Genomic DNA, 17,907 nt, shown 5'->3' on the forward strand with positions numbered 1-17,907 from the left:
CAGTTTCAGGTGTCCAGTAGGGATCTTGGAGCTTATCCCCCGTAGATAAGGGGAGACTACCATATTCGTATGTTGAGTAATTTCGGATTGTGTCCTGGACATTGTGAATGTTATATTGTATAGACTCTGGGTCCTGCTATAATCCTCTATAGAACGTTGATTGTGTTGTTATTGCTGTTCCAGGAGGCAATGAACCAACTTAAGTTCAGATTCTAAGCTCTGTCTCACTTTCTGTGGGTGGTGGTTCTAATCTTAGTGAAAAACCACCAGAAAAGAGAAAAAATGGGAAAATCGTCCTATGGAGATGACTTCTCTAAATTTTAAATCACCTGTATCATTTGCCTTCTTTTGTCTAACTTTCACAGAGTTGTTATTTAATTGTGTTTTGTATTTTTGTCCAGTGTTTTCAGGTGTATTCAGTAGGAGAGGTAGGCTATAATGGATTTACTCCATGTTGGCCAGAATTTGAACCTCCTGCTCAGTTTCTTTTGATTTGCTGGAGTTCAAAAAAGCTAGGAGAAATGAATCTCCAAAGCACAGTGAAGACAGTGATAGTGGCATTAAGAAAACAGCAAATATCTCTCTCTTGTTTGGAATCCTGTTCAGAGGTCAAGGCATTCCTTCTAAATTGTGGTAACCAAGCCGACATTACTACTTCTACTTTTTGGATGAGAACACTCAGGAAGAGCTTGCCATTTGCCTGTTTGATCTCAGATCAAATTCCTTGACCTTCTGTTGCTCTGTATTGTCAGGCCCTGACCATCGCAAACTACATTTTCAAATTTCTTGAAAATAAGCTTTTAATTAGATTCTGCCAGTGGGAGGCACTGGCTTGAATTTGGAGGGCAGAAGAAGAGAAGAAGCCAGAGCATGTCTACAGTCTCTGCTTTGGGCAGCATTCCCAGCAAGGGCAGTGTTTCCTCTGTGCTTCTGGCTTTCATAGATACCCTCTTCCTCCATGTTCCTGCTAGGCTGCTCTGGTTCCTCAGCTCCTCTCCTTGTCCCTCCACACTAGGGGTAGTAACGGTCTCCTATTGTGCCACATCTTTGGGTGGTCTCAAACCCCATTTGCACTTTCATCTCATCCAACATTTAATAAACATTTCCCCAATTAAATTGCTTTTTTTTTTTTTAATCTTAAAAAATTTGAGATGAAGTCTCACTATGTTGTCCAGGCTGGTCCTGGGCTCAAGCAAGCCTCCCAAAGAGTGAGTCACTGCACCTCGCTTTTTTTTTTTTTTTTTTTAACTGACAATTTCTCGCTCTGCCACCCAGGCTGGAGTGCAGTGGTATGATCATAGTTCACTGCAGCCTTGAACTTCTGGGTTCAAGGGATCCTCCTGCCTTGGCCTCCCAAGTAGTTGGGACTACAAGCATACACTACTACTCTTGGCTTTTCTTTTCTTTTTTTTTTTTTTTTTTTTTTTTTGAGAGATGAGGGGTCTCCCTATGTTGTCCTAGCTGGTTTTGAACTCCTGGCCTCAAGAGATTCTTCTGCCTTAGCCTCCCAAAGTGCTGGGATTACAGGCATGAGTGACTGCATCTGGCCCAATTAAATTCTTGCTACAGGGATAGACTGCTTATCTGGACTCAGACTGACACAGTCCATATGGGAGGGCAGCTGAACAAAAGCTGTAGCTCATGTCTCCTGATTCAAGTGTCAATGTCTTCCCACTGCCCTACTCTTGACAGGAAGGGAACATCAGAGGAAACAGGCTCCCTTCTGGCCAACTAGGAGGGCAATGCTCTGATCTACATTGCACAGTATTTTACAGGAATGTTAAAAAATACGTTGTTCACCAGGAGTTCAAGACCAGCCTGGCCAACATGGGAAAATCCTGTCTCTACAAAAAATACAAAAATTAGATGGACGTGTTGGCACACACTTGTAATCCCAGTTACTAGGGAGGCTGAGACATGAGAATCTCTTAAACCCAAGAGGCAGAAATGTGTGTGTGTGTGTGTGTGTGTGTGTGTGTGTGTGTGTGTGTATGAAATATATAAATATATTTCATATATTTTCTAGGAAAGTCATCTTATATGCATGGGCGTCTTCCTTTCGTGTTAATACAGTACATTATCTATTGGAACATCAACCCTTCCTCACTGATATCCTTACTCCTCCCATATGTTCTGTTAGACCAGGTGGCAGGTAAGTCTTAGAAAACTGAAGTGACTTCAGGAAGACCCAGCAGAGCAGGAGATAAGTGAACAAGAACCAGGGCTGTGGCTGGGGCGAGGACTCCCGCTGATGTGGTCAGTGTGGTGCCAAAGATAGAAGATAGGACGGCTTCACCCCCAGAGCAAACCATGGGTCATGAAATCCTGTGGTATCTGGGAGGGATGAGAGGTTTGCCAGCTTCCCAAGGCCATAAGGCTGAAAAGTGACAGAAGAGGGACAGAGAAAAGTTCTTGGCAGTCTCCCCAAGTTGGTACAAGGACCAAGCTGGAGCTGGGGCCACAGACAAGGGAAGAGAGCTCCTCACCCAGTCATGAGAGCCATCTGCCAGTCCAGGACAGCAGGGCAGCATTTCTTGGTCTTTGACCTGCCATGGGCTTATGAGACAAAAATGAAAGCGCAGCCAGCATCCTCTGCCACAAAAGACCTTTAATGGCTTCCTATTTATTATTCTTTTGTTCATTTGTTAGAGTTGAATAAACTATAATAATTTGTCTGACATAAGAATGCCACAGGTATAACAGATAAACCTGGCAGGTGGTCCAGGAATGAGAGTGTCACAAAATAATCACTCAACACAAGGGCCACAGAGCTGCAGATTCTTCCCAGCCATCCCTCACTCCTGCTCCAGGACACAATCCATGCAGGCCCCCATTCCATAGGAAGAGGCAGGTCCCATAGCGTCTGTGGCTAGACCTTAACACGGAGCAGAGATGCCCGGGAAGACGGCACTTCCTATGCTCGTTCCCAAGTGCTCTCCTCATCTGCCATGCAGGTCAGGACTACACCCCGAGTTTGTGAGGCACCCACTTCTTATACCCACCACCTCATATGACCACCTATCATACCCAACTCTCCTATGACCCTTGCAATTGTCCCAGTGAGGTGGGAAGAGCCTGGCACTAGCCTCATTTTACACACAGGGAAACTAAGGACACACTCGGACCTAATGTAATACACCCATGTCATGCGCTTGCTGTGCCCTGAGCTTCACATTTTCACCTAGAATTCCTTGTGGGGTGGGAGTGGGGGGCAGGGCAGGCAGGACTTTGTACCACGGGCTGATCCATGTCTCACTAAAGTGTACAGGATTCCTGGGGAAATCCTGCCCTCAAAGGAGGGATTTTGTCATAAAATCCTCCCTGAGTCTGTCTTTTATGTGAGCCAAGATTTCCATCCATCTGGCTCTGTGTAAAGATGAATTTAACCCTAGGCTCTCTCTCCATCACACTGCTTCTCCTGCTGTCCCTTGGGCCTGGGCCAGGAAAGTGGGGTGCCAGGCAGGGGTGCAGACACAAGTCCTAGGTGGGGGATTGAGCCTCTTTCCTTGCTGCAGAGCTCCCCATGCCTCATGGGCCAATATCAGGGTCAAGACCCATCCCCACTGAGCACCAGGTCCCTGTTCAAATCAAATCTTGGCCAGAGCTTCAGGGTGGGTTGGCTAGAAAAAACATCAACTATGTACGTGTGTGTGTGTGTGTGTGTGTGTCAGGTTCCAACACAAAGACACTTTGTACTGGAATGCTGGAGCCATTCCAACATGAGCAGCAAGAATAGAACCTGTGCTGGCTGGTCTAAGATCAAACCTGGAGATGGTGGTTTGAAGTTTTTCTTCAAAGAAAGCTTGAAAATGAAATCTCAGTAGGCAAGACAAATAAAAGCAGAGTTGTTCTGGTGGAGGTGGAAATGGGAGGAGGGCTGGAAACCTATCCTTTACCTCCACTCCCATCTTCCCACCTTAGCATCCCCTGACAAAGCTCTGTGGAATACCAGGGGTTCCGCAGCACCTGGTTTGAAAACCACTGTATCAGTGTCTACAAACCATGGGCCCCACAGACCTGTGCTTTGACTTCCCTTTTGGGGTGACGAGTTGGGAGTGTGATGGGGGGAGGATGTTTCCCCTTCAACAGGGCCTCTCTTTGAAGCCGCTGTGCAGTGACCCTCTGGGGAAGTGGTAGAGGCGGGGATCCTGCAACTTTAGTCCAGAAGGGATGGCAGAAGTGATGGAGCTGCCTGGGCCAGGAAGACACACCAGGCCCAATGCAGGCCGTAAGGCCATATAGATGAGGGTTCAGGAGTCTGTTTTGGTCCTTTTGAGTTTAAAAAATATACGTATCAGAACAGGCATAGGCCTATGTCCATGAGACCCTTTAAGAGTGTAAGACTGGGACCTAAACCCTTCCTCCTGGATGGATGGAGAACAACCAGTCCCCAGTGACTGGCAGGAGAGAAGCTGCCGCTCTGGACTGCTGACGCCACTGGGGGAATGCATCCGCTGTGGCTCAGCTCTCAGGGCAAAAGGCTTAGGTTTTCCCTGGGCCTGAAACCCTCCCAGTGTCACTGAGAAGCCGTGGTAGCTCCAGCTGATCCCACAAGAGGCCTTACACTTTCAAGGGAAGGAACAGGCAATTTCTATTTCTCCTTGCCCTTAGATTTTCTGCAGATGGGTGATTTCAGCTCCCTGAGCCTGGGGGCTGGTGGCTCTCTTTAACCTGGGGTCAGAGCTAAGGCCCCTTGGCCTCTGTGGGGTTCTGACAGATGGGAGATGTGACTCCAGACCTACGAGGGTCCGAGATGTCCGCCTCCACCACTCACTGACAATATCCATGTCTTCCCTCTGTGTCCTGGTTGATGGGACCACTATTTTTGGGCATGATATTCCTGAATCGTGTCTAAATTTCCTGCTCAGCTAGGTCATCAAAGCCAAATTAGCTGTGTCTCATTCTGGTTGACATCTACCTAAGTGAGAAGCAGGGCAAGTGATGAAGACTGGTGGGGAGGGCTTCTCCCGCAGCAAACTTCCTGTGTGACCTTGGGCCATCCCTGCAGTGGCAGGGCCACACCCATGCAGCCATTTTCAACTTAGAGCCCTGACCGCTGACTTTCGTCTCATCTGGGCCTCATAACAATTCCTGCGTCAGGAAGGGAAGGGATTATAATCCCATTTTACAGTTAGGGAAACTGAGCCCCAGAGGTTGAGTAGCTTGCCCAAGTCCCCCAGGTGATTGGTGACAGCCAGGACTGAGAGGTGGCATTGGGGACTTCCAGGACAGAATTCCTTTTACTGCACCACGTAGGAACCAGCTTGTCAGGAACTCTCCCACAAAACCAGCAGCCAGGTGAACCCACTCTAGCAGGGCTGAGCTTTGACGCTGAGGTGCAGCCAAATAACTCAGTCCTTATTTTCGTGGGGACTGAACTCTTCCCCTGGGTGGAATGCTGAGGAGGGCCAGCTGGCCCTCTGCTCAGTGGGTTTTCACCAGGCCATGCTCTTCCTTCCTGTCAAGACTGGTGTCCACACGCCACCCACAGGGTGCACTACAAAGTCCCGGTGACGGACGGCTTGGCCAGCGCAGGCCCCAAATGCTTGGTACAGAAACCGCCAGTACTGTGGGCTGGTGCCTGGGGCCTAGTGAGAATCCGCCACCTCTAGTTTCACTTCAAGGTCTCACCTGGACAGACTGACTCCAGAAGGGAAAGGGGCCCTGCAGAGAAGCACTCACTTGGCCATGTTTGGGGGCTGGGAGGTGGTGCCTGGAGTTGACCAGAAGCTTGGAAACATGACCTGGTGCTTCCTCTCCAGGAAGAAGCTGAAGGAAACTCTTTGGTCTGTGTGTCCCTCGAGGCTGCAGCACATGGCTGTGTAGCAGGGCACCTGGCCAAGGGGAAAGGGGTGCCAAAATCCAACCTGTGTGTCACTCACAAAGCTACGCATTCTAGTGTGGGTCTGAATCACCTGGAAAGGGCACTGTCTTCTAACTCACATCAAGGTACGATAGGGACCAACAGCCACCAGGAGCCCTGAAGGCAATTGCCCTCTATTACCTCCCCCTACAATGTTCCCCTGACTATGGGCTTCCTGAGGATGGGGGCTGGGACTGACTCATCTCTGTCTCCCGTACTTGGCATAGAGCTGAGTCATCAGCAAAGGATGGTAGGCTGAATTCAACTACGTTTGGCCATTGCCTTGTACAGTCCTGGCTCAAGGAGAAAAACAAAAAAAAAAGATAGTACTCTGATCCTTCCCTGCAGCTGGAGAAATTTGCTAAACAACACTGGGCTAAACCCAAAAGGGTGAGTGTGATGTTGAGGCGGAGGCTCGGGAAACCAGCCTGACAAACCTTTTCCATGCATGCGTTAGGGATAGGGGTAGAGGTTTGCAGGAAAGAGGTCATTCCAAACACTAAAGGGTCTTGTGTCAGCCCCAAATGTTTCAGAAGACACTGGGCGGGGGGGGGGGGGGGGTGTATGTTTGCCATGCACTGCTCCAGCATTTCATCAGCTCTGTGCCTGCCCAGATGAGGTGCAGCCTGCCCAGCAAGCTCTAGGAGGGGCTGGATGCCTGGGAGACCGGGCAGTACGACTGCCCCAGCTGACTTGGTTCTGGTCTGGGGAGGGGTCCCTTAGGTTGAGTGGTCATGAGCCTCAGAAGTCGCACTGCCAGGCTTGTGAAACAGGTGATTTCACCGTGGGAAGTAAGTCGCACTGCCTGCCCAGGAGGTGCTGGACTGGAAAGGACTGAGATGCCACTTGCATAAGATTTTTTTGTCTCCCTTTTCAGACAAGTATGGAACAGAGATGGAAGGGAGCAGAAACTGAGGAGAGAGCCCTTGTCCTGCTAATCAATGTATTTGTTTGGGTAAACCTCAGGGTGTCTGCATCCACAGGGGGCAGTGAGGTGCTGCAGGCCCTATCACAAGCCCCTCAGCCAAGCCTCAGCAAAGACATGCTCTGCTCCTCCTTGGGCAACTCAGGCTAGCTATGGCCACAGCCTGACATCAATCCCTTCCCAGTCCTGGGCAGGGGGTGGAGTTGAGGGGAGTTGGTGCTCCATAGGGCCCTGCCACCTGGAGATAAATCCACTCTGGAGACAGAGAGACCAGGCAGCAGCTCTGGATCCACCCACCAGACCAGGAGTGCTAATATTCCCAAATTCTTGGTGGCCAGAGCTAGGAAGGCCCATTGTGATCATCTGGTCAAACTCCTTGCTTTCCCAAGTGAGAAACTGAGGCGCAGAGTGGGGAAGGAACTTGCTCAAAGTCACACAGTAAGTTATTCTCAAAGGCCAGGCAAAGAGGATAACTCCTAACACTTTCTACCTCATCTCCCATCTGGCTTCTTGCTCCAGGAATTGCCCTAGGTCTCAATCACGCCAACACCAGCCAATGCGTACTGGGTACCCATGACACTGGGAGCTACTGGAGGTCATCAACTCCCCAAGAAAAGAAGGGGCTTATTTGCTACCCAGCAGCCTCCTTCCCTTTGGGTGAGGATATCTCCATGGATGCTGCCACCTTCTGGGATAGGACCCCCTTTGCGGCATGGTGGCCTCAGGCACACTCTCCCAGTCTGCAGGTTCAGTCCAGCCCTGGAGAATGGCAGGGGGAAGCAGGAGGATACTAGTGGCCTCAGCCCCCGCTAGACCCCCATCCTCACTTCCTACATGACCATGTGAAGTCCACAAGGAAGGGACATAAGGCAGACTCTCCTCTCCCCACCCCCTGCCTCCATCTCCCAGCGGCCCACTTCGGGAACCCTCATCAAGAGCTTCAGCTAACTCTGCTGTGGGCTGGTGCTTGCTGAAGACGCCCTCCCTCCCTCCCTCTGCTTTTCTCTCTGCATATCTCTAGACAGGCCCATGCACTTGAAATACAAGGTAGCTAAAATGTCACATCCTGACAGTACTGAAATATACTTTGTTGAGTCCACACAGCTTGCCTCAGTCTAGGTAACTGCTGGTAAGAAAGTCACTCCAGTTGCTTTTCTCTACTCCTGTGGTCTACAAACTTTCACCAACGTCACTATCAGACACAGAGGGACATTGGGTGGGGAGGAGGGTGAAGGCAGAAGGTCTTTGGTGGGTCAGAACTTCAAAAAGGCATTGAGAATCTGTCCACAGGTCTGCCCCTCCCAGCCAGAAGGAGGTGGCCTTCAATGCGGTCATCTTTTAGCTGCCAGAACTTTGTTAACCACCTGGAACCGTGGACATCTTCTCTCGTGTCTTGAGCCCTCATCCCCACCCCTCCAAGCCCTCATGCCCACCACACCGTGTCCTGCATGCCCCATCCTCCCCTGTCTGCTCCCCATCTCAAGTCCAATTCCAAGGCCAGAACCCTGGCAGCTTTTCTGGGAGACAGCATGAAAAGGAGGGCAGTGGAGAGGCAATGGCAGAGATGGGGTGGAGCCGGTGTGCTGTGGTCCTGTTGGCATGGTGATGTGGGGCCAATCCTGAGGTCAGAGGTTCATCACCATGATCTGGAAGGCCACAGGCCCCCCTGGTAGAAACTGGAAGAACAAAGGGGAAAATAAACCAGAACGGGAAGAAGACGAATAAGCATCCGAGCGCACGAGAGTGGAGCCGGAGCCACGTGGAGGCAGGGCCGGCCCATCTATCTGTTGTTGAGCTGTGGAGAGCCGGTACCATTCTCCTCTTCCTCCTTGTCATCCTTCATGCCTTTCAGTCTCTGACGGGCAAAGTCCTCAAATACAATGTCGTCATCACTAGTGGGAGAGACAAGGAAAATGTGGCGTGTTTGCAGGGGCAGGGAGAGTAGGCTTATCCAGAGGCCCGGCCAGAGGTGACTCAGAGTGTGGCTCTGGGGCCGGGGAGAGAACCACCCTCTCTGAGGTCTCTGACCTCGGCGACTGACCATAAGCAGAAAGGCCTGTCTGGCAGGCACATGTGGATGCCACCTGTGGCAGTAAGGACAGTCACATCAGGACTCAGGCCAGTCATGAAAGGGGCAGAGAGGGGCATGAATTTGACTCTTGTGCCTAAGGGCTAGAAAAGTAACCCGGTTCTTTAGGAGGTGGGGGGAGCAGTGTGGCTCTGTAGCCCAAGGAAGGACTTAAGAAGCCAGGCCACCAGTAGTTGTTTCACAGCATGTTCTGAATCCCCCAAGAATAAGACTGGTAAACCCCACCCCACCACCCAGAAAACTGCCCTTATGAAGCATTCCCGTGTCTGGACAGGGAGGAGTAGTTTGGTTTCGTGGAAGAGAAGACCATAGAGAACCTTTCTCCCAGGAAGTGTCAGCTCAGATTCTCCCCTGGGGGATCCCACACAGGAGAAGGCTGGGGTAGGAGGATGTGAATCTGAATAGGGGAGTAGAGGACCTGTTCGTGAGGAAAGGGGAGGCTTAAGTGGGGTTTCAGGACTAAGGACTGCCTTTAAGAACAGCGAGTTCCCTTCTACCATGAAACATGTCCACTTAGGACCATGCAGGGGTCCATCCAGGTCCCCTGCCCAACAGGGTTCAGCCAGTGCATGCGGCATCCTCATGGGGTGACTTGAGACTCCCACACCCCAGATTTCTCCTGGGGGACAAGGGAAGATTGGCTTTGGAGCTGCAGCAAGAAAACCAGTTGGCCCTGGAGGTGGTTCTCGCAGTCGGCCCAGGTCCTCCCCCTCTGGCCACTGTCCGGTGACTCGATGGCCTTTGACCGCAGGGAAATCCACATCGGTTGGTCCTCAGGAGTCAGAAGCAACAAGATCCCCAGTCCCCTGCCCACCCCTCAGCCTGATTCCACTGGTTGGCGTGGGCAGGACAGGAGAGCCGAGCCCAGGGCCATGGACCAGCCCTGTGTGAGCTGAGCAGGCGCTGTGGATGGACGAACAGACTGACGGACGGACGTGCAAGGACGAGGGAGGAAGACAGACCCCACCAAGGCAGGAGGAAGAGGAACAGGCACGGAGGGTCCTTCAAGTCACATGCAGGCAAGCGGGTTGCTGAAGAGGCGAGCAGAGGCAGCTCTCAGCAGACGGGGTTAGACCAGCGGCTCCTCAGGGGTTAATAAGCATATATGCAAATGACCCCTCCGCCCCGCCCACCCACGGCCCACCCCGTCCCCCGATGTCTGCAGGCAGGGTTCGGCTTACTTTGTGTCAAGTTCTATGAGATTGGTATCTACTGGCGTCTGGTTCTCTGGAACTAAACACAGGGCGGGTGGGCAGAGTGTCCAGGGGTTAGTGAGTGGATGAGCACGGGGCGAGTAGGCACAGGCCCCCACCCTGGGACAACCAGACTAACATGAGGAGTGCAAAAGAAAAAGGGGAATGGAGAGGGGGGAGGACTCATTCCTGGTACTGAAACACCCCAAAGCATCTGAAAGGCAGGGAGGAGGGCACCAGGAGGGCCCCAATCCCCACTGCAGCCCCAGAAGAACAGAAAATCCTCTAACTTCTGTTTCTTTTGGGAGGTCTCCAACATGACTTACGTTAATTCCTAGCATGTATGACATTTACCAACTCTAAGACAATCGTTTCTTTTTTTGAGACAGAGTCTCGCTCTGTCGCCCAGGCTGGAGTGCAGTGGCGCGATCTCGGCTCGCTGCAAGCTCTGCCTCTCAGGTTCACGCCATTCTCCTGCCTCAGCCTCTCGAGTAGCTGGGACTACAGGCGCCTGCCACCATGCCCGGCTAATTTTTTTGTATTTTTAGTACAGACGGGGTTTCACTGTGTTAGCCAGGATGGTCTTGATCTCCTGACCTCGTGATCCACCCGCCTCGGCCTCCCAAAGTGCTGGGATTACAGGAGTGAGCCACTGTGCCCAACCAGACAATCTTTTTTATATTTTCCTTCACATTTTAACATCTCTGAACTTGGAGTGTATCTTACCGTCGATGGCACTGCACAGTTTAACCATGGAAGATTTTTCCTAATCGTATCTACTATAATGTTGTCTCTCTTCACTGAAAGTCTCAGATTCAGTGAAATATGACCAATCTGCTATCACTTGAAAAACATGACAGGCCGGGCGCAGTGGCTCATGCCTGTACTCCCAGCACTTTGGGAGGTTGAGGCAGGCAGATCACCTGAGGTCAGGAGTTTGAGACCCTCCTGGCCAACATGGTAAAACCCCGTCTCTACTAAAAATACAAAAATCAGCCAGGTGTGGTGGCAGCCACCTGTAATCTCAGCTACTTGGGAGGCTGAAGCAGGAGAATCTCTTGAGCCTGGGAGGCGGAGGTTGCAGTGAGCTAAGATCCACTCCAGCCTGGGCAACAGAGTGAGACTATCTCAAAACCAAAAAAAAAAAAAAAAAAGAAGGAGAAAAACATGATAATAGTGTGTCCAGCGGTCATCTTATCCAAGCAGCCCCTTCCCCTACTTCCAAACGGGATCCAGCCCATGCCTGGGTGCAAGATAGAGGCTCAAAGCATGATCAGTGAGTTCCCTCCTCCACTCCTGGTCTCCCTCTCCCATGGGGAACAGGAGCCACGCCTCACTGTGTCCTGGTTGGGTCAGAAGCAAATCGAGTTCTGGATCCCACAAAAGATGTGGGGACCTGAGAAAAGGGTGACTGGGCTGAGGGCAAACGGGGGGGGGGGGTAGGTTACAGGGTCACATGGCAGCTGCTGGAGAATCCCTACCCCAGAGACCCACAGATTCTGCTCACCTTCCCGATGCAGGGGTTCCTCTTTGGGCTTGGGGTGCATTAGGGTGAAAGGCAGTTCCACAGCCACATCACTGAAAGAGACCCAGACCCAGTGAGCCTTGAGCAGACTCGCAGGCTGTGAGACTCGATGTCAACGCCCTGTCAGGGAGGACTGCGAAGGGTTTTGCCATCAGAGGAGGTAGATCCAAAAGATGTCCTCCAGCCCCAGTTCTGCCACTCAGAGCCTCGCTCTGCCTGGGAGCTGGATGAGGAGACTTCCTCTGGCTCCAAAAAGAAATGGAAGCCTCCCCTTTCCTGAGAAGGCTCCCTGGGTTCCCATGGGCTGGGAGGAGACCCAGCGGTGGGAAAGGATTGCCCAGGGCAGCATGCACCATGGTCACTGCGGGGCTCTAGAGGTGCCCTGGGACCCTGCCCACCTCAAATCGCCACAGCCACCCTCACCTCCCCTGACACTGCCCTTCCCAACTTCCAGGTTGGAACTCCTCCCACCCTCACACCATCCCATCTCCCGACACCTCCAGGGCACTCTTGTAAAAGTGCTCAGGTGACCCTAGCACCCCTGCAATCTGGATGAAGCACTGTGGAGGTCAGTTTAGTCAGGTTTAGGATGGCCCCAGGGCCCAAGGCTGTCCACGCTGTGGGGATGCAGGAGAAAGCAGTCGGGAAGACCCAGCCACCAGCCAGTGCTTCTGATGGGGCTTTCTCTGTACTTGGCCCTGATGGACAGAATAAGAGCAAGTATTCACATGGTACTGACCCTGTGCCAAGGATTACTGTAAGCCCCTTCCATAGAGTAACTCATTTAATCCTCTCAACAACCCTATTATTATCCCCAATGTACAGACTGGGACATTGAGACATGAGGAGATTAAAATATCTTGCCCAAAGTCACACAGCTATTAATGATAAGTGATAGCAGATTCTGGCTCCACAGCCACACCCTTGATCACTGTGTGACAGTAGCAGAATTGAGACCAACAAAAGCAACCCTGAAGGCTCCTCTCGGCTTGGGGTGGCATCACCCTAGGAGACCCCCCAACTGCGAGTGCCTACAGGCACAAGCCACATCTTACTGATCTTTTTGTCCAGAGCCCAGTTGGGAAAGAGGAAGGGACAGGGAATGGAGTGGTCAGAGGCACAAGCCATGCAATTAGAAAGGTCTGTTCCACCAGCCTCACCACTCGCTGGTGCAGCACTTTCTAGCTTTGAGTCTCACTGAGCTCCACGTGGAAATGGGGATAACAACAGGTTCTAGATAGCCTGTCTTCTAGAACCACTGGAACTTCTGGGAGATGAGGCAGCTAAAGGGCTGAGTTAAACTGTGAAGCTTAACCAGGCACAGTGGCTCAAGCCTGTAATCCCAGCACTTTGGGAGGCCAAAGTGGGCGGATCCCTTGAGCTCAGGAGTTCGAGACCAGCCTGGGCAACATGGTGAGACGCTGCCCCCACCACCCATCTCTACTAAAAATACAAAAATTAGGCCGGGCACGGTGGCTCACGCCTGTAATCCCAGCACTTTGGGAGGCTGAGGCGAGTGGATCATGAAGTCAGGAATTCAAGACCAGCCTGGCCAAGATGGTGAAATACTGTCTCTAATAAAAATACAAAAATTAGCCGGGGTTGGTGGCAGGTGCCTGTAATTCCAGCTACTTGGGAGGCTGAGGGAGAGAACTGCTTGAACCTGGGAGGCAGAGGTTGCAGTGAGCCAAGATGGCGCCACTGCACTCCAGCCTGGCCGACAGAGCGAGACTCTGTCTCAAATAGAATTAAAAAATCAAATAAAAATGTGAAGCTTGTGCCTGCCAGAATCATTACTTCCCCTCAGTGGGAACCTGGGGGTTTTACAAGGCTGTCAGAGCTATTTGGCCTTTTTTTCTTCTCTTTTTTTTTTTTTCCTTTTGCTTTGGTGATTGCTTCAGAATGGAGCTAGTGGAAGACTGGGTTTGCCAACAGTTTAGTGGAAGAATCTGGATCTTAACCTTCTACTGGGCCAGGAATGATAAGGTCAGGGTCCACATCTGATTCCTCTCTGGGACTCTGGCACTCAGCACTAGCCTGGACACAAGCCCGGGGTGAGGAAATCTTTGCTGAATTATATGGAACTGAATTGAATTGAACGAATTTCACCTGTCAAATTAGTCTAAGATTTCTTAGGATGAGCCACACTGCCATCTTGTGACAGGAGGAGGCCAAACTGCTGTGTTTGGGGTACATGCATTTTTGGAATATAAGTGCATCCAGCTGGCTGCAAGGAGACCTTGTTTACAAAATAGGATCTCCTAAGGACCTCTCCTTAGCAACACTCGGCCAGCAGTTCATCCTCACTAGTGTAGAAGTTTGAAAGTCATGAAGTCTGCATTTCTCCAAAAGCTCCTATAATTCAGGTGATCAGTAATTCAAACTGCTCTCTTGGGGGCCACTCCCTGTATCAATGTAATCAGGCTTTGCTCTCTGTAAAGGTCCCTGTCACTCGGGTGGGATGGAAGAGCAAGGTAAGGTTTGTTAAAGAGAAATTGTGTCTCCCAGCTCACACCTGAACCTGGCAATCTGAAATGACCACTAAGATTCCTTCCAACCCAGTGCCCTGTGATTCTGGTCAGTCAACCCAATGGGCTCCAGGCCCTCCAGGAAGGTGGGTGAACGGTGGAAGGGAGGAATTTACCTGGATGCAAGATCTCCCAACAGGCTGGGTGGGTCAGAGGAGGCAGGAGAAGTGGTTGGGAGAGAGTTCAGAGAGGAGAGAGGAAGAAAACAAAAAGCACATTCATTCACCACTTCTGCTATCCCCCGGATAGAGAAGACCCATGGGACACACTCCCACCCACCCCCCTGCACAGCCCTGACTGCTCTTTCAGGGATACACTGAAATGGCATTAGCCCTGCCCCAAGGGACTGGGATCCAGACCCAGCTCAGCAAACCCCCTGAGCCCCAGGATCCTCATCTGTAAAGGCAGTGTAAAAATTAACCCCAGTGCTGCCTGCCCCAAGGGAGGCTGGGCTATCTAAAGGCAGAGGGAAGGACTCCGGAGTTGCCAAGAATGTTTGAGGGACTGCAGATCCTGAAAGGTCACCAGACACAGGATTTGGGATTTGTAATTATGAGATGTTTTATTATATAAGGTCAGGATTATACACTGCCACTGCCAAGAGGCATTCTTCTAATAATCAAGGAGACCCAATGTCTAATGAGATTTAGCTTTTCAATCTTTTCATAGAAATTTATGAATTAAGTTACAAAAAAGAAACATAGTTGTTTTTTCTTCTTCTCCCCAAGCTTCCACCAAACTATGCTCCAGGGCAGGGAAGTCTGGTCCACTGCTATGACCCCAGCCCATGACCTGAGTTAGGGGAGGAGATTTCAGGCAATGTTTGGGGCACTGTTTGAGCCTCTGTTTCACCATCTGTAAAAAGGCAAAGCTGACTAGCTAGTAAATCCGCAATCCAGCTCTGGGTTCTGAGCCCTTTTAGCTGTTTCCTCGGAAAATTAGCTTGGGCATGCATGGGGGTGGGTGCCATGCCCACAGTGTGATGAGGAGATTGCACCCCTGGGCACCCCACAGCATAGACTCTGAGGACGCCGTCCCCTGGGCATGGCCAATCCTCAGTGTGAGGCCAGACCCAGGATAGAGGAGGAGAAGGAGGAGAGAAAGAGATGGCCGGGGGTAAGAGAGGGGCTGAGGGCCAAGGAAGGAAGAGAGGAAAAGCAGGCAGGGGAGGAGAAAGAGGAACAGAAGGGACAGGAGTTTCCTCCTCCAAGGTGGATGCAGCTAAAATGGCTGCAAACAGGCAGAATGGGGCAGGGGCCTGTGAGCATCTGCAACGCTCCCCTCTGCACACCAGGGTCTTGGGCTTGGCTAGAGCACTCACCCGCCCCGAGACACCACCAGCTTTACTTTCACTTTGTAGGAAACAATGATCCCCAGGATCTCACGGTTGGCGCCTTCCCTCAACCTGCAAAGTGACACAGGGGAGCCAGTTCAGGGGCCTTGCCAGGTGGGCGAGACACCTCAGGGGTGGGTGTGCTGGGGGGCAGTGGCCATCCATCCCCCATTTGGCTGGCCACTCAGCTACCATGTCCAGTAAAGTGCAGTGGAGGTGAGGAAGGTGAGCAGTGCCCTTAGGTAGCAGGGACCCAGAGCCCCGGTTCCAAGTCTGGCTGTGAGACTCGCTCGCTGTGTAGCCCTGTTGAGCCCCTCTCCCTGCCCAGGTCAGCATGCCCGCAGTGATGGCCGGGCTCCTTCTCCCCTCAGATGGATTCTCAGCAACCCATGGGCAGAAACGGCCACACACAGCGTTCACAGAGGGCCAGGCAGCTTGGATGGGGTGGGGGCCGTCAGAGAAGGACTTCTCCACAGAAGTGGTGCCTCAGCTGGGTCTTGAAGGTGGATAGGGTGTGAGCCAGTGTGGAGACAGGGCAAAAAGCTTCAGGTAAGTGGGAGGCTGTGCAGGGGCTGCTGAGGAGAGCTGAGAGAGTCTGTGCTGGAGTGGCGGCTGCTCTAGACTCAGGCCAAAGCCCCACTGAAGGACCACACTCGCAAGAGGGCAAGATGGCATCCCCATAGCCAGGGCTCTGCTGGAGCAGAGTAGCCTAGAGGCATCCATGATGACCGTGCAGCAGGAGTGACAAGATGCCCTGGGACCCCTGACTTGGAGGGGTACCTCATGTTGGGTCTAACCCAGCTCACCACCCTGGTCTCTCCTCAGGGACACCCCATCTGACTGAAGGCATTATGTCAGAAGCTGCCACCTCTTGCAGGAAGCCTTCCCAGGTTGCCCTCCCCCAGGCATGGTAGCAGAGCCCAGCACTGCCTGAGCGAGCTGGCCTAGTGGTCCATCTTATTCTCAGTCACCCCTGGGTAGGAATGGGAGCAAGGAGGCAGCTTCCCTGACAAGTCAAGCACCTGAGGACAGGCCCTGACAAGGCTGTGGAGAGGGTAGCCTGAGCTTTGTCTTTGAACTGGGGGGACCAAGGAGGGTGTGGCCCCATCAGGCAAGGTGCACTAGGAGCCCAGGACTAGGAGGGCAGGTCCTCACAGGGTGCTAGAGGCCAAGTTCGTGTCTTCATGCTTGAGCTTCCCGTCCAAGGCGAGGCCTCGCTTCTCTCGGTTATTGGCTAGGAAGGGGGTCAGTGTGTAGACCTTGCAGAACGTCGAGCTGGGTGCCACAGTGTCACTGGGAAGAAGGGAAGCAGCTGTGGAGATGGCCCTCCCCAGAGCCAACCCCACCCCTGATCTCCAGCCCAGCAGAATATCTAGTCTGGGCCTGCTCCAAGTCTCCCTCTCCCAACCTCTGTTCCCCAGATGCACGGACCACTTGGGCCAGCCCAGCTCAGGCAAGGAGAACCACTGCCACTCAAAAGAGGCACATCTATCTACATTCTATGCACAAACAGGACTGAATCTGGGATATTCTAAAAGATTGTCCAAGTCAAGCAGCACAGTGCTGAAAAGCGTATTCATTTAAAAAATTACAGCTGGCCGGGGACGGTGGCTCACGCCTGTAATCCCAGGACTTTGGGAGGCTGAGGTGGGTGGATCACCTGAGGTCAGGAGTTTGAGACCAGCATGGCCAACATGATGAAATCCCATCTCTACTAAAAATACAAAAAATTAGCCGGGTGTGGTGGCGGGCGTCTGTAGTCCCAGCTACTTGGGAGACTGAGGCAGGAGAATGGCATGAACCCGGGAGGCGAAGCTTGCAGTGAGCCAAGACTCCATATCAAAAATAATAATAATAATAAATTACAGCCACAGCCGGCACAGTTGCTTATGCCTGTAATCCCAGCAACTTGAGAGGCTGACAGGAGGATTGCTTGAGGCCAGGAGTTTGAGACCAGCCTGGGCAACATAGCAAGACCCCATCTCTACAAAAAATTTTAAATATTAGCCCGATATGGTGGCAGACACCTATAGTCCTAGCTACTTGGGAGGCTGAGGCAGGACGATCACTTGAGCCCAGGAGTTCGAGGCTAGCTGTAGTGAGCCATGATCATACCACTGCACTCCAGCCTGAGCAACAGAGTGAAACTCTGTCTCTAAACATTTAATTTAATTTAATTTTTTTATTTTATTTAATTTTTATTTTATTTTTTGAGACAGAGTCTCGCTCTGTCGCCCACGCTACAGTACAGTGGTGTGATCCTGGCTCACTGGAACCTCCACCTCCCAGGTTCAAGCAATTCTCCTACTTCAGCCTCTCAAGTAGTTGGCATTACGGGCACACACCACCATGCCCAACTAATTTTTGTATTTTTAGTAGAGATGGGGTTTCGCCATGTTGGCCAGGATGGTCTCAAACTCCTGACCTCAAGTGATCCGCCTTCTTCAGCCT

At 51.8% G+C, this 17,907-nt stretch overlaps 1 protein-coding gene across 7 annotated transcripts in view; it reads right to left on the reverse strand.

Moving 5' to 3' along the window:
• Positions 1–2,590: 2,590 nt before the first annotated feature.
• Positions 2,591–17,907, reverse strand: part of LOC105468761 (arrestin beta 1) — a 98,829-nt gene continuing 83,512 nt past the window's right edge. For 2 of the 7 annotated variants that reach the window (XM_011719089.3, XM_011719090.3), the window contains exons 11-16: positions 16,612–16,749; positions 15,445–15,528; positions 14,240–14,263; positions 11,578–11,648; positions 10,059–10,110; positions 2,591–8,680 (exon numbers count right to left, since the gene is read on the reverse strand). In XM_011719089.3, coding sequence (XP_011717391.1) covers positions 8,569–8,680; positions 10,059–10,110; positions 11,578–11,648; positions 14,240–14,263; positions 15,445–15,528; positions 16,612–16,749 — 481 coding nt within the window. In that variant the 3' untranslated portion in view covers positions 2,591–8,568. The other 5 variants (XM_011719094.3, XM_071075308.1, XM_011719091.3 and 2 more) reach the window with 5 other exon arrangements.

The sequence above is a fragment of the Macaca nemestrina genome, chromosome 12 (assembly GCF_043159975.1).
Source record: "Macaca nemestrina isolate mMacNem1 chromosome 12, mMacNem.hap1, whole genome shotgun sequence".
Lineage (NCBI taxonomy): Eukaryota > Metazoa > Chordata > Mammalia > Primates > Cercopithecidae > Macaca > Macaca nemestrina.